The sequence below is a fragment of the Ochotona curzoniae genome, unplaced genomic scaffold (assembly GCF_017591425.1).
Source record: "Ochotona curzoniae isolate NIBS_2020 unplaced genomic scaffold, NIBS_Ocur_1.0 contig_3527, whole genome shotgun sequence".
Taxonomy (NCBI): Eukaryota; Metazoa; Chordata; class Mammalia; order Lagomorpha; family Ochotonidae; genus Ochotona; species Ochotona curzoniae.
Genome location: NW_024465897.1, coordinates 2,399,613 through 2,415,887, shown reverse-complemented (window position 1 = coordinate 2,415,887; position 16,275 = coordinate 2,399,613). Strand labels below are relative to the sequence as shown.

Sequence of the window (16,275 nt, the reverse complement as noted above, 5' to 3'; positions counted from 1 at the left end):
GCACAGCCACGAAGGGAAGTGCCGAGGATAGAGAGGTGTGGCGCTGGCTACAGAGGTTGTGGTGGGAACACAGCGAGACAGCCCAGCCAAGGATGAAACTCACTAGAGAAAATGTTGCAAGTGCCAAACCAGGAAACAGGGCACCGAATGGGACCAGTAATGTTGGTCTGCAGACCTGAGAACAACACAGTTTAAAGATAAAATCTGCCTGAGGAAAAAGTGGGCTAATCAGAATTGCAATATTCGAGACACAAGCAACATAAGGAAATCAATGCCTCCCATACGAAGGATCAAAAGATTATTTCAGTCTCAGAATTAGCTGATGCAGACATTGACAAACTACTGGGTAAAGAATTTTTTTAAATCATTATAAAGCTCGGGCCCGGCGCGGTGGCGCAAGTGGTTAAGGTCCTCACCTAGCACGCTCGGGATCCCATATGGGCGCAGGTTCTATCCCGGCAGCCCCGTTTCCCTTCCAGCTCCCTGCCTGTGGCCTGGGAAAGCAGTCGAGGACGGCTTTGGGACCCTGCACCCGCGTGGGAGACCCGGAAGAGGCTCCTGGCTTCAGATCGGCATAATTTCGGCCGTTGCGCTCACTTGGGGAGTGAATCATCGGATGGAAGATCTTCCTCTCTGTCTCTCCTCCTCTCTGTATATCTGCCTTTCCAATAAAAACATAATAAAAATAAATCTTTAAAAAAGTCATTATAAAGCTCTTCAATAGGGGACTAGTTTCAAGTTCTACAAAGAGCTTCACAAATCCAAACAAGCAAGCCTGTGAAGAAATGAGTGAAGGAAATGAGCAGGCATTTTCAAAAGAACAAAATCATATGGCTAATAGACAGGAAAAATGCTTAGACTCCTTAGCTATCAAGGAAAGACAAATTAAAAAATCACATGTGTTCCACATAACTCCAGTGAAAGTAGCCTACAACAGAAATCAACTAACGACATATGTTGTTGAAGATGGGAAGGTATAATGGAAGTGCAGCAGGAATAAATATGTCCATAGACAGAAACAGAGAGAAGTATATCCCTGTACTCACAATACAAGGATGGTCTCACCATGACACAACAGATAAGCCCCTACATTGTTGGGAGACACCTCAATGGCAGTATGATGGACTTCTGAGGGCACCTGGAAGACACCCAGTGAAAGACTGGAGAGGAGATCAATGGGGAGGAGTGGGGAGAGGGAGGGGAAACCCCAATGCCTATTAAACTGTGTCATAAAATTAAAAAATAAAATAAAAAGATGTGGTGAGAAAGGTACCCTACTCCATTGTTGGTGGAGTGTAGACTAGTGCAACCATTGAAGTCAATATGGAGAGTGCTCAGGCAACTGAAAATTGATCTTCCGTATGACCCAGCTATCCCACTCCTGGGAATATATCCGAATGAGATGAAATCACCATATAGGAAAATGCACTGCAGCCCTGTATTTATAAGAACACAATCCGCAGTACCAAAGACATGGAAACAACTCAGATACCCATCAACAGATGATTGGAGACAGAAACTGTGGTACATCTACTCAATGGAATCCTACACAACCATTTTAAAAAATGAAAATCTAATATTAGCAATAAAATAGTCCCAACTGCAGATCATTACACTGAGTGAAATAAAAAAAATTCCTAATAGGAAAAATATTTTATGTTCTCTCTGACATAGATGATTCAAAACATGCATATATAATATACATATTTTATTACACACATAATATGCCATATAATAATTATTTGATATAGTATGCTAATATATTTATATTATATATTATATGCAATAATACATTATATCTAAAATATATTGTTTCATACATTATGATATTTTTATGTTATATATTGTATTATATATATTATATATATAATCAAAGGTACACAATATTCTTATAGATGCACTATAAAATAGAGAATAGCATAGTGGGAATTGAAGATACATTGCAGTACACATCTCAACGCCCAAATAAAAGAAGGACTCCCAATAAAACAGTTAGGTATATTGCAACAGTATAATACTACATATTTTATGTTTGCTGAAAACTGCAATGCCATGATACATTGAAATAACAGAAAGTTAAACTTGCAACTGTTACTAAAGGACTGTGTTACTAAACTCTGTTACTAAAGGGCTACATTAATAATATAGGAGGAAATATTGAGGAGGGAGGAATGGAAGACAGAGGGGGAAATCCCTATACCTACTCAACTGTTATCAGAGAAATATTTAAAATAAAAGATAAACAGGTAGCCAGACAGTGTTCCTGTACCACAGACTCTCATATAAATAAGTAAATAAATACATTCACTTGCAACATTAATGATCAGTACTAGATAATGAAATTGTAAGTCATTTTTAAAGACTTTTTAATATGTTTCAGCTACTTGAAAGGGAGAGAGAGACAAAGAAAGTATAGCTCTTTCTCCCATTGATCCTCTCCTCAAATGCCCACCAACAGCTGTAACTGAACCACACTAAAGCCAGTGGCTCAGAGATCAAACTGAGTCATCCATAAGTGTGGCAAGAAGACACATTGCCATTGATGTATAATCACTTCTCTATTCATTTACAGCAACTCAGAATTGAGAGCAGAACCATGACCAGAACCCAGGTAACTCAATACGGGATGTGGGCACCACAAGTAGAATCCAAACATCTGCTTCCCCAATTTTTATTTACCTACCAAAAAATCTACATTATGTACAGGAGTATCTCAACACATTCACGGAGAACGTGTGTTCTCAAAAACTATGCACAGATTCCAAAATGTTTTTAGATGAAAATAAACATATTTCTAATTCCATCTTTCCATAAATCACTGGAAGTTCCCCAGTGTTACATGTGGACAGAACACAATGTCCTGGGTGGCTAGAAGGACTCATCCTGGGCTGAGACCTTCATGGAAAGTTCTGGCAGACCAGCTGTCTCAAGGCTACTCCAGACCAGCTCCAGAGCATCTGTCATGCTTAAGGGCAACGTCTCCACATTGCCAGAAACTGTGTGTGCTATCTCATTCCATTGCTTAAACTGATACATTCATGGAACATTACTGAACACCTGTGCCTTGGCAGGTCACTCCTGCATTACAGACTGTATCTCCAGTACCTTCCAAGGCCAGGTACTGCCACAGTAAGTACCAGGCAGGGCTAATGGCAGGGTAAATGTTGTCTAATCTGCGCTGGGCTAGCCTGGCACTGAAAGATTATACAACTTCTTTGCTACTAGTCCTGGAGCAGCCCTGGTCGTGGACCAGATAGCCCCACTGCAGAGATTAAACTCTTCCTCCTAAAGTTCTTGTACAGGAAGACATGGAGCTGACTTCTCTGAGTGCTTCTTAGGCAGCCATCACAGGATGTCCACAACGTAACGTACACTAACCCATGAACAGAAACCAGGTGGGACAAGAGCCTTCCAAGGCCTCAGCTCCTCTGAGACCCAGAAAACAGTCTAGAGAGTAACACTCATTGGTCATGAGAACCAACACTGACCACTCAACCCCCTAGACTATATGGTAATACAAAGAAATAGTTATTAAAGGTAAAATGAACACAGATGGCAAAAGTATTCAATAAAGCAGAACAAGCCAATGAATTTCAACTTTTATTATTCATGAAGGCGAGCAGATACCCCAATCAGTACATCAATCTCCCCCTTCTAAGATCACCCCCATTCCCTGGATACCTCCATGTGGGGAAGACAATGAGGCATACCAGTGGGTCTTGGTAGACTTCTCAGCAGGTTAATTTGCTGACAACAAATAAGCATATATTTAACTTCCAACATCTCACACCTAAGATCCCAGGCTACAAACTGAAGTTTCAGTGGCCTAGTCCTCAGATATGGGTAATTTTCTAAGTATCTTGGGGGGGAAAAATAAACTTTGCAGTACATTTTTAAAGGATAAAAATAAGAAGTCAGATGAGATGTGGAGGACAGCAGCTTAAAGTCTCCAGAATCCACCTTGTCCACCACCTAGGTTTTGAGGTCCTGCTCTCACCCACATTGTCCACCACCTAGCTTTTGGGGTCCTGCTCTCAGCATGTGTATGACTTCCTGATTATGAACTTCTCATGCCCCATGTCTGGAACTTCTGTGATCCATGTGCTTATATGGTTTGTGGACTGACTTCACTTCATTGGCATGATGAGTTGCACACTGCTAGAACTCTTCAGCATCCCTTCCTCCCATGGGTGGGAAGAATTGAAGGACCTACTATGAGACAATCACATAACAAAAAAAAAAAATTGATGATGGCCAGCTAAATGCAGGGAGATTGGAGTTACTGTGACCAACCTTGGACAACAGAAGAATCTGTTTCTGTGCCCTGAGGAAGGAATAATAGTGAGGATCCAGGGACAAAAACCAAGTCTATGTCCATATACACAGATCCCATAATGTCTCACCAACATAAATCCATTACCACAGGCTGGGGAGTCCTGCTTTCAAAATCACTGACTTCCCACATGCTCTGGGATAGCAGACATAACAAAAACAACATAGACAAATTGAGCAAGTATTCTCAAAGTACCAGAACCATCTCACAATGAGACAAAACAGGCCACGGTGACTTCCTACGACATCTGTTCAATACTGTGATTTGTGCACTTCTGACCAGTTCTGTCAAAACACACAGCTTGGAAAACTATATACAGACCCATTGCATTCCAGAATCAAAAGCAACACACGACAACTGATGGGGACCCACCAGGTGCACTCTGACAGTGGGATATACAGTTAGTGGAAAGTTACTCAACAAAATGTGACTACAGGCAAGATTGGCTTATCAGAAAATGTTCCATTTGGGACAGTGATGACGCATGGCATTAAAACACTGATAAGGGCTATGGTGGCCCCTATATAAGCCGTAGCTCTTGCCTGCTGCTGCACACTTTCCACTCGACCTGCCTTCCCCACTGACTTGGGAGCCAGGAAGAACCATGAAGTGGCTGCTGCTGCTCGGCCTGCTGGCACTCTCTGAGTGCGTTATCCACAAGTAAGTCTGGCATTGGAGAGAAGGAAGTACGGCTCCAAACAGCAATTTCTCAGCACTGTGCTGCCTCTCACATGCCCTAGCTTTCCTAGACATCCCTTCCTTTGCTTCTTTTCTTCCAACATCTTAGACTCCTTGGTCTTTCTTTCCACCTATCTGGGGAAGCCTCACTGTAAGCATGATTTACACTATGTGCAACCGAAATGTTGTATCAGCTCCATCACTGGAGAGCAGTCATCTCCCCTCTGTGTACCACTGGATAACAGATGGGAGCTTCTGCCTTCTTTTGCTTCTCTTACACCACTTTCCTCATGTTCTCAGGCTTCTGTAACATCCCCCAAGCAGGATTACTGCCGCTACCCCTCCTCTCCTAACCATGCACCCAACATTGTCCTGCTCCAGGGTCCCTCTGGTCAAAAAGAAGTCCTTGAGGAAGAACCTTAGTGAGAAGGGATTACTGCAGGACTACCTGAAGACACACAACCCCAATCGGGCCAGCAAGTATTTCCCCAATGAGGTCTATGCCAAGAAAACTACTGAGACAATGGAGAACTACATGGATGTGAGTGCACGGCAGCGGAACACAGCGGCCTCATCCTTGATCAGAGGGTGAAGGGGGCAAGTATGACAGTGAAGGATGGCTCTCTGATCTCAAGAGCCCACAGATACTCAGGGAAAACACACTCAGAGCTATCACTCTTGCGCTGTTCATTCTTTCAATTCTCATTGATACTGAGTGCTGGCCTATGTGTCAAGTTAGATCTTAGACATTGGGGTCTAACAGCAAATAAAGTCAGTATTAGACAGGAGGGAAAGGATGACGTCAGAGAGCCCCAACACCCATTGAGGAGCCATACTTGAAGGCAAAAAAAATCAGAGAAGGGGCCACTAAGTGAGACATGTCTCCTGCAAGGCAGAACACCTCCTGGGAACAGGGAAGAAGGGAAAAGATTTCCCCAGAGAAGGGCGGGACAGCCAGACAGTAGTTTTCATGATCAATCTGTGGATTCAAACAGCCAGGATTTTGAGGAAGGGAAAACAGAGTGCATGAGAAGAGTGAGGAAGAGGAGAGGGGAGATAGAGTGGTACAAGTGAGGCGAAGAGCCTAAGATCAGATAGACTACAGAGAGTCCAGGGACAGCACAGCCAGATCCCTAAATTTCCAAGTACTATCTGAATCACTGAGGTGACACAATCAAATGTGAGTCTTAAGATCTCACAGACTCTTTCATTTGGGACCTAACAGCATGCCCTGGTCTTCAGTAGACCACCATGTGTCCTTTATGAGAGCAGCAAATAATCAAGGATAAGATGTACCTCTGCTTGTGGTCAAGGACTTGCCCCGGGATCCAACAGATCTACTGACAATGAGGTCTCTGAGCCTTAGCATCCTGGTCTACAGAACAGAACTCACTCAAGGTCACCACCCGCGGGCCGCTACAAGTCAGTAACATGAAAGAGCTTCAGGGAGGGCTCAGCACAGGGCTGAAAGTTCTTCAGTGCAAGGCACAAACATCAGCCCAATTAATCCTTATACAGTTACTTACCAAGTACCTATTAGCTGTGACAGGCTGGCACCTGCTGAGGTCACAGCAGTAAGCGAAGCAAATTCCTCGGGCTTATACTCAAGAGAGAGAGACTACATACCAGCATGTGAGATGATGTCATTCAATGAGAGCGACTACAACGCATGACAAATTAGTTCATTGCAATGAAGGGAAAGATAAACATAGGAGCAAGGACTAATTTGGTTGATATGGTGTGAAGATTTGTGGACAAAGTAAAATCTGATTAAAGTTCCAAACGATGAAGAAGGACTCAACCAAGAAGAGATACAGAAAAAATATTTTTTCCTGCTTCAAGAGTAAGGAAGTGGAAACACTGTGGGGTGGAAAAGACCTTGTACTTGTCCAAAAAGGCGTGAACACCAGGGTAACTGGAATAGAGAACGTAGGAGCCCACTGACACTGAGAAACACCAGAATTCCTTTCAGAAGTCTACTGACAACACTAAGGCTTGGGAATAAGATTGTTCTGAAGGAGTCACTTTAAAATGACTGGCATGTCTCCCAATCAGCACATTAAACAACAACTTGAAGTTCGACTGCCTGTGAACCACAGGTTACAACTCATCCACTAAGAAGGGGATGTGCAAAAGGGTAAGATTGAGGAAGACAGGGAACCCACAAAGAAGACAGCACATCAGCCTTGATAACAAATGGGCTTGACACCGAATCAGGGAGGCAATCAGGGAGCAATCAGAAAAGACTTCAAGGAGGAGTGGAGACCAGGGCTGGGCTGAGAAGCAGGGAACACTGGATGGGGAGAAGAGGGAAGTTAAAGATGGAGAAATAAAGTGATGAGCAGCACCCAAGCAACCCTGGATAAGGGTCCCAGGTCCTTGAGCTCTGCCATCCTGACCCCCACAGGCTGAGTACTTCGGCACCATCAGCATTGGAACACCCCCTCAGGAATTCACCGTCATCTTTGACACTGGCTCCTCCAACCTCTGGGTGCCCTCCACCTACTGCTCCAGTCTGGCCTGTGGTGAGTGCCTGCGCCTAACATGTTCTGCCCTCCCCTTCAGGCAAAACATCAGGTGATGCTGGGAACCCTGAACACTCAGGGATGCTCACAGCTCCCATCCAGCCTATTAGAGCCACTCATGGATTAGAGCCACAAACCTTGCCCAGGCAGCTCCTAGGAGACAAGGGCTGCAGCTGCTCTGTGACACAAAAGGATGAATAGGCATGGACAGATGGACTCATTAAACAGAAAGCTTGTGGGGACACAAACTGAGACTTGCTTAAAGAGCTCCACCCTGTGAGTGCCATGTGATGCAGTGGATTTCAAACTGGACCAGGGCACTACACTCTGGAGATGAGCACAGCTCATTAAAAACACAAACAAAATGCACTGCTTTGCTAATCAAGGCAACTTAGCCTTGGAAGTCACCATAATATTTCAAGCTTCCAAACATCATCCAAAGGTCATCTTTCTCCACCAGAGTCCCAATGCAAGCCAACTGCACTCTGCGAAAAAGACATTACCAGCATGCTAACTCATCCTTTTCAGGGTAATGATGTCCCTTCCTGCCTTTACAGCATTCCATAAGCGCTTCAACCCTGATGACTCCTCCACCTACCAGGCCACCAGCGAGACCCTCTCTATCACCTATGGCACCGGCAGCATGACTGGCATCCTGGGATATGACACTGTGAAGGTGAGCACCCAGGGACTCTGCCCCTTACATTGCCCAGACCAAGGGATACCAACCAGTAACCATGGTGAATCCTTCAAAGCAAGGCCTACCCAGCAGCATGGGTCTTGGAGATCACACAACAAACCTAGCTGGGTGCTAAAGTAGAGATGTGACAGAGCTGTCACACACACTGGGGGCTGAGCCATAGGTGCACAGGAGAGTCTGCCAGGAGCCCACATACAACCTCAATGATTAATGTGATGCCAGAAACAGGGAAATGGGGCAGAAATGTTCCATTCTTTTCTAAGATCTCCCATCTTCCTCTTCCTAACCTTTGTCATGTAAGTCCCACAAGTCCCACAGGACATGGCAGGATTAAGAGTCCAAATTTGCAGGGATCTACTTTGCATCTGCCCAGATGAGGTGTAAATGCACAGACACCATCTGTCCTGCAGCAGAATCTCACAGTGACTCACATTCTGTGGCCATCTGGTCATCAGCTGTCAAAATTCTGCCCAATGGGGAACAACAATCATTCTGAGAGAAAATCCCTCTCCCTGCCTGCCAGGATGATGTCCTGAAAGCTGAGTCCTCTGGGAAATGAACCAAGATCCCTCTGGGTCCAGGGCTAGATCCCACCAGTGCTCCACCACAGACAGGTACACCTGGTGGACATCACCTCTCTCCACTCTGTACAGGTGGGAAGCATCGAAGACACCCACCAGATCTTTGGCCTGAGTGAGACAGAACCCGGCACCACCTTTATGTTTGCTCCCTTCGATGGCATCCTGGGTCTGGGCTACCCCAGCATTTCTTCCTCTGGTGCCACACCCGTCTTTGACAACATGTGGAATGAAGGCCTCTTGTCCCAGGACCTCTTCTCCGTCTACCTGAGCTCGTAGGTTGCCTATCCCCATACCTCTCCCACAGATACCATTTGCACCTGGCCCAACAAGGAACTTACCCAGGGTTGGATGGGCTGCGGACAATCTTAGAAGTATGAGATTTCAAAATCAATGTCAGGGGCTAGAGAAGGATGATTTTAGGAGCTATCAAATCACTCTATCCATCTCTCTCAAACTCTCTCTCTCTGACAAAGAATAATCATCATTACCTGTTTCTTACCAGCTTAAGTCTTTTTCCCTTGAATCACTCAATACCAACGTCATTGCCAGTTGGCTCTGTGATATTGATTCCCTCATCCCTGTCCCTGAGATTACATTTACAGTAGAAAAAAGCAATGCATGGCTCAACAGTCACAGCAAAACATAACAAGACATGACTGTGACTTAGGAGAGGATTTCAAAATATAATGGCAAGGATTCAACACATTCAAAGTTATATTTAGGCAGTGAGTATTAGTTGAAGTGCTCAGGTCGCTCTATTTGAAACCTACAACTCACACCAAGTTCTGGCTTTGAGTCCTCACTCCACTGCCTTTGTTTCAGCTTCCTCACACTCCCCACCCTGGGTAGTAGTAGGTGATGACCCTACTACTTGTTCTGCCAACCATGTAGAACACTGAGATTGAGACTTTCTCCTACTTTCAACCTGGATGAATGTGTGCAGTTTGGACACTTGGGAGATGAGCAGGTATATGGAATATCACTGGCTCTCCCTATCACTCTACACTTCAGATTGTAGAAAACAAAAAGTTTACGTAGTTAAGGCATGTTGCAAATCATGCACAGGGGGTTATTTATATAATACCCATTTTAGACCAGTACATTCCAGACTCCTGGGAAGCACAGAATCCATAAATTTGGGCACCAATATAAGTTCTGTTAATACTACTTTCCTAGGATTGCTTTTACATACCCCCATATATCTTAAGCAATGAAATTATAAAGTAATGAAAGCAAGCTTCTATTTTACTTATCAAAACATAAGGACAAAGAATGAATGAGGAATATACCAGGTATTTAGATTCTGCAGATTTTTTAAACCAAAATTCATTTATTTTCATTACTTAATTATTATTATCATTTTATGATACAGTTCCATAGGCCCTGTGATTTCTCCTATCCCATCCTCTAATCACCTAACCACCCCCCTAACTGAATTCCCCCATATCATTATTACAACAGCATAGTTCCTCATAAACAGTCCTAAGTCCATCCTTGTAGGAATGGACAATGGCAGACAGTCCATGCAAGGTCTAGGGTTGTCACCTCTGTCTGTCATACCTGCATTGTTACACTAGTGGTCATCAGTCACTACATCCTTCCGGTGTTAACAACTCAACTAGACAGCAATTGCACTCTCGCGTGTTTCAGCACAAGTGGATATTTAATCTGAATGAGGGTGTGTTTCACAAATGACCAGTTGTCACTAACCTTTTTGTATGCTTGCAGCCCTATCTCACCTGAAACAGTGCAGATGCCAAAAAAAATGGATTTGGGAATAACAGAGACTCCAGCATGAAAGCTCTCTGTGCCTCTAGCCCACACAATACACATTTTCTTTAGTCCTTGCATGACTGCATGAAGACTAAAACATCACTTGTGGGCCTCTGCATCTACCCATTGAAACAAAGGTTTCTCTGGCTCAGCACCATGGACATTTTGACCCCAAGTGCTGTCGTCAGAACTCACCCATGCCCTGTTGAGGGTGTGTACCATATCCCTGACCCTAATTCCATAGCACTCCGTACACCCACAAATCCTGACAATGACAAATGTCTCAGACACTGGCAACACCTGGACTGGCTGAGAACAAGGGAACTACATCATTCACCCCTTAGGAACCAGCCCCGTCCAATATTCAATTCTCTTATACTCCCCATGGCAACTTAATAAGTATCTGGATGCAAACAACGCATTTGGGAACTCAAAATTTGTAGGCTCTACTTTTGCCTGCCATGCTCCAGTGCTATCTTGAGCAAGCTGCCCTATTTCTCTATTCCTCAGAGACATTGCTAAGGGAAAATATTACTAATGAACACTGCTTGCACCTCGTGTCACAGGATAAGAACTCACCTCCGTGACATATCCATTACAGCTCCTGGCAATGATGAGCATCCCATCCAGGGTAGTTCTGAGGCAGTGCATGACAGACATGGAACACGTGAATAAATTAATTCCTATCTTCTCCTTACCTTCCCACAGTGATGATGAGAAGGGAAGCTTGGTGATGTTTGGCGGCATCGATTCTTCTTACTACACTGGACATCTGAACTGGGTGCCTGTCACTTACGAGGGCTACTGGCAGTTCACCTTGGACAGGTAAGACTGCCATTGCTGCATGAGGTCCTCTCCAGGGCCTGATCCTCTTTATTTACATACTCAGAGATGAGTCACTGTCCTGATATGCCTGCAATAGCCAGCACAGGTGGAGGCTGGAAACTGGCCATGCCATAGACAGCCCGGGAAAGCTGTCTCAATCAAAGGAAGGAGGCAGAACTATCACGGAGCCCAGCAAGAGTCTAATTAGTGCTTCCTTGTGGATCATGAGGCAGGACCATCACTCAGCACTCACAGAGAGGGCTATAAAACCCACATCACCACACCTCTCAACTTTGTGGGCACCTAGAAAGATCATACAATCCAGCTCTCTATAAAGACTGCCACTGGCCATCTACAATAAGAAATCAATGATGAGGACTGGCTCGGGCTATACCTGTCCCAGCTCTGTTGTAGCCTGACATCTCAACTGTTGTGTTCTCTGAGGAGAGTCCATCCAGGTCACAGGGGTAACTCCTGTGGACTCACCAGACCCTTCTTTGCATCTCATCCTCAGCGTCACCATCAATGGAAAGGCCATCGCTTGTGCAGACAGCTGCCAGGCCATCATCGACACAGGCACCTCCTTGCTGGCTGGACCCACCAGTGCCATTTCCAAGATCCAGAGCTACATCGGAGCTTCTAACAGCGAGGCAAGTCTAACCACAATGCTCTCTTCCAGCCTCAGGTGATCAGAGCACCATGCACAAGGAATGAACCCCCTCTAAACTTCATATTTGCACCTTCCAGGGTACCATCAGCTGCTCGGCCATCGACTCCCTGCCTGAAATTGTCTTCACCATCAATGGTGTCAAGCATCCTCTGCCCGCTAAAGCCTACATCCTGGAGGTAATGTGGCAGGGGACAGCCTCACAACGGGCACACTCACCAGGTAGCCACATAATGCTCCTGGGCACAAGGAAATTTACACTTCTCCATGTGGAAGAGACCATCTGCAGGGCCAGCAGAGAAAAAAAAAAAGCATACTCAAAATCAAGCATGAATGGAAATTTGGATGATGTTCCTAAGGGAACAGCAAAACAAAGAATATATTTTGTGCCCTTCTATACACCTGGGGCTGAGACCTGAGTCCCAGAGGCCAGTCTATGATTTTTATCAAGCTTTAACCTCTCTGAGCCTCCATTTCCTTACGGCAAACCAGAGATGTCAGCCCAAACCACCTTCAGATTGAGGTTAGAGTGACTGTTTAAGAACGACCACTTTTGCCACCTACTACCCTGACAGCTGAAAAAACAGTTTATCCCAGGGAGATGCTTTCCACAGTGAGAAGTACTCACCCTGGCCATTTCCCCAGACAAATCCTTCCTGAAGTCCAAGCTGCAGTCCAGTATCCCAGGCAAACAGAAGAACTCACAGCTGCCTGCTGTACTTCTGGCCTAGAGGAGATGTGAGAAGTACTCACATCAGCAGGGTTGCAAACATCCCTCACAGAAGCTGACTTTTCCCTACACCTTTCTGCTAAGGTCAGGGATAGTGTGTATGTAAAAGACATCAGATACGTGCAGCAATCCTTGCACACAGGAATGCAGTGAGTGGGAACAGCTTCTGCAGGTGCACCCCAGGTCAGCAGCAATCACATCCCTGAAAAAGGAAGCCACTCCGTGCAGAGGCCTTGCAGACAGTCCAGAGAGCCCAGTATGCTTGGTACCCACACCCTGTCACCCTGACCCTCTCCGGTCTCCTGTGCTGTTCTCTGACCTGCAGGAGGATGGCGCCTGCTCCAGTGGCTTCGAAGGCATGAACCTCGACACCTCCTCTGGAGAGCTCTGGATCCTGGGTGATGTCTTCATTCGCGAGTACTTCACCGTCTTTGACCGCGCCAACAATAAGCTTGGCCTGGCTAAAGCAGTTTAAGCCTTCAGCTTTGAAGCCTCTTCCACAGAGATTTGGCCTCCTTCCTGCACCCCCTTAGATGCATAGAATCATCCTGATTGTTCTTCCTGAAACATGGTAATCTGCAAATCATAGTCATGCTTGCCCCAGTTCCCACTCACATGCAAATGTAGAATAAAAACAGCTGATAAAATGTGTGTATATGTATGTGGCTGCTTCTTCACTATAATAAGTTTCCTCCACAATTATCAGGTCAGAACACCAGGTAGACAAGCAGAAATTAACATACCCACCTAGTTAACACCAAACACAGTGACATTCACTAACAGGGTCAGGATAACAATAACCATCAGCAGCAGGTCCTGCTCAGAGTATCCCAAAAAGACCTGAGGACCAGATACACTAGGCTCACCGCCTCCATAAAGAAGAGAATTCTTAGTCATGTAGGACAAAGAGTCAATTTCTTACCGCTCCTAGAAAGCACCAAGTTCATAGTGAAGAAATTGGGGGCCTGTCCAGAGGAAGAGCTATGACAATGATTTTCCCAAACAGGCAGGAGGAGGCCATGTTGCCTGGTACACTCAAACAGAAAAGTGACAGAAGCTGGCACTAAGAACTTCCGGACTACACGCTGTGATGAACTAACAGTTGACAGCCTCCATACTCTGAATGTAATAAGACCACGAACTAATCCTATTCCCCATCTGCAATACAAAGACGAAAGCTTTGGGGCAGGTACTTGATGCAATACTTAAGACACCTCTTGGGATTTCTGTAATCCCATGTCAGAGTGCCTGAGGTTGAAAACTCAGCACTGCTGTCAGTCCACCTTTCTCCTGATGCACACCGTAGGGGGCACCAGGTAAAGGCTCTAGGACGTGGGTCCCAGCCACCATCACGAGAGATGAAGATTTCAGATTTCTACCTGACACAAGTGGGGAGTAAACCACCAAAAGGAAAGTCTCTGTCTCTGTGACTTGGACTCAACCTCTTCTACCCAAGCTTTTTTTGAATACAGCTCAAGGGTAATACGGAGAAGTGAGGAGAGAAGGGAGGTACAACAGGAGTGTTGTCCATCTCCCTGTGGAGGCAGTACCTCTTTTAGATGCCCACCTGTTTATATGACTTGAGAACACAAACTGGAAGGAAATAGAGCAGCATTTCTTTTTTCTTTACTTTTTTTTTTTTGGCCAGGCCCTTTAATTTTTTATTTAGTATTATTATTATTATCATTACTATTATCATTTTATGATACAGTTTCATAGGCCCCTGGGATTTCCCTTATCCCAGTCCCAATTCCCCACCGCTACTGAGTTCCCCTACATCATTACTAAAATACAGTTTTTCATATTCAGTCATATGTCCATTATTGTGGGCATGGACAATGGTAGAAGAGTCCCGTATCCTATTGTCAAGATATAGTAAACAGTTTCATTGGGAGTCCATCAAGACTCTGGAAGTAGAGATGAATACTACATTGTATCTTCACATCTAGATATGTTAGTCTCCATTTCACAGTTACTGTACATCCCCTTAAATGAAGAGCCACAATACAAAATCAGCAATAAGAAGAAAAGTAGAAACTTACAATGCCATGAGCTAAAGTAACATGTTACTAGATATGACAGTCTCCATTACACAGCTACTTACTATAAATCCCCTTTAATGAAAAGCCACAAAACAAAATCAACAACAGGAAGAAAAAAGAAATCAACAACACCATGAAGTTAAATAATATACTACTAAATGACTAACGTGTAGCTGAAGAAATGAAAATCAAGAACCTTCTTGAAGAACATGATGCTACTCTCTGATCTATGAATCATTGAAGAATTTAATCAGAAGAAAGTGTTTTGAAGAGATAAATCTAACAATAAAAAGTCAAAACTCATGAGATATAGTTTCCACTGATTTTTGTTGGTGAAATGTGTCTGCTGTAGGCAACAAATAGATGTGTTTTGTTTTTAATCCAGTCTACTGATCTATGACATTTGATGAAGAGTTTAAGCCATTTACATTCAGGGTTAATATGAATGGATGGTACTTTGGTCCTGTCATTTTAGGAATGGGTTGTTCATTGGTTTAGTCTTCTGTTGTCATTTTACTGGGATGTTCTTTACATTTGCCTTTGGTTTTGGTAGGTGCTATTCCTCTTCTTTGTCAAAAGAACATCTTGAAGTATCTTTTTAGGGCAGGTTTGGAAGAGGCAAATTCTTGTAACTTTTCTTTACTGTGGACGAATTTAATTTCCTTTTCAAAGACAAAAGAAAGCTTTGCTGGATATGTTATCCTGGGCCAAAATTTTTTTTTCTTTTAGAATCTGGAATATGTCACTCCGTTCTCTTCTTGACTGTAGTTTCCTGTGAGAGATCTCCTGTGAGTTTAATTGACATTCCTTTATATGTCAGTTGATTGCTTTCATGTGCATATTTAAGGATCTTTTCCTTATGTTCAATTGAAGAGAGCTTGATGATCATGTGTTTTGGTGAAGATTGCTTTTGGTCAACCCTGTTGGGGAGTTCTGTTTTCCAATTCTTTCTCTAGATTAGGGAAATTTTCCCTTACTATTTCATTGAACACATTTGTAAACCTAGCTTCTTCTTCTGCACCTTCTGTGACTCCCATAACTCTTGCATTTGGCCTCTTAATAGTGTCTTTCAATTATTGAATATTTTTTTAGCTTGACCTAGTTCTGCTCCCAGCTTTTGTTTGTTTCTCCTTGGTGACAGGAAGTATTTTTCGATTCTGAGATTCTTTCTTCTGCCTCCTTCATTTATTTTGGAGACTCTCCACTGTACTTTTAATTTGCTTCATCGTATTCTTCAATTCTCATGTATCAGCTTTCATTTGATTCATTTCCATGGTGACATATTCCTTAAATTTCTTGAACGCTTGCTTTACACACTTCTCGTTGTTGATAAAGAAGCTTTGCAACAGTGTTTTGAATTCTATATCTCCTATTTTCTCAATGTCTTCCTCAGTTAACTCTGAAGTTGGCAAAGGGCTTTG

General features: G+C 44.0%; 1 protein-coding gene across 1 annotated transcript; it reads left to right on the top strand.

Moving 5' to 3' along the window:
* Positions 1–4,937: 4,937 nt before the first annotated feature.
* On the top strand, positions 4,938–13,287 carry LOC121157599 (pepsin II-4-like). The gene is made up of 9 exons (XM_040981891.1): positions 4,938–4,993; positions 5,393–5,552; positions 7,419–7,536; positions 8,094–8,212; positions 8,890–9,089; positions 11,299–11,415; positions 11,930–12,065; positions 12,163–12,261; positions 13,138–13,287. The coding sequence occupies exons 1-9, from the start codon at positions 4,938–4,940 to the stop codon at positions 13,285–13,287; spliced, it is 1,155 nt and encodes a 384-aa protein (XP_040837825.1).
* The last annotated feature ends 2,988 nt before the right edge of the window (positions 13,288–16,275 follow it).

Coding starts and splice junctions, on each gene's coding strand:
- LOC121157599 (XM_040981891.1), top strand. CDS start 4,938: ATGAAGTGGCTGCTGCTGCTCGGCCTGCTGGCACTCTCTGAGTGCGTT. Junction 4,994..5,392: donor TCTGAGTGCGTTATCCACAA/GTAAGTCTGGCA, acceptor GTCCTGCTCCAG/GGTCCCTCTGGTCAAAAAGA. Junction 7,537..8,093: donor CTGCTCCAGTCTGGCCTGTG/GTGAGTGCCTGC, acceptor CTGCCTTTACAG/CATTCCATAAGCGCTTCAAC.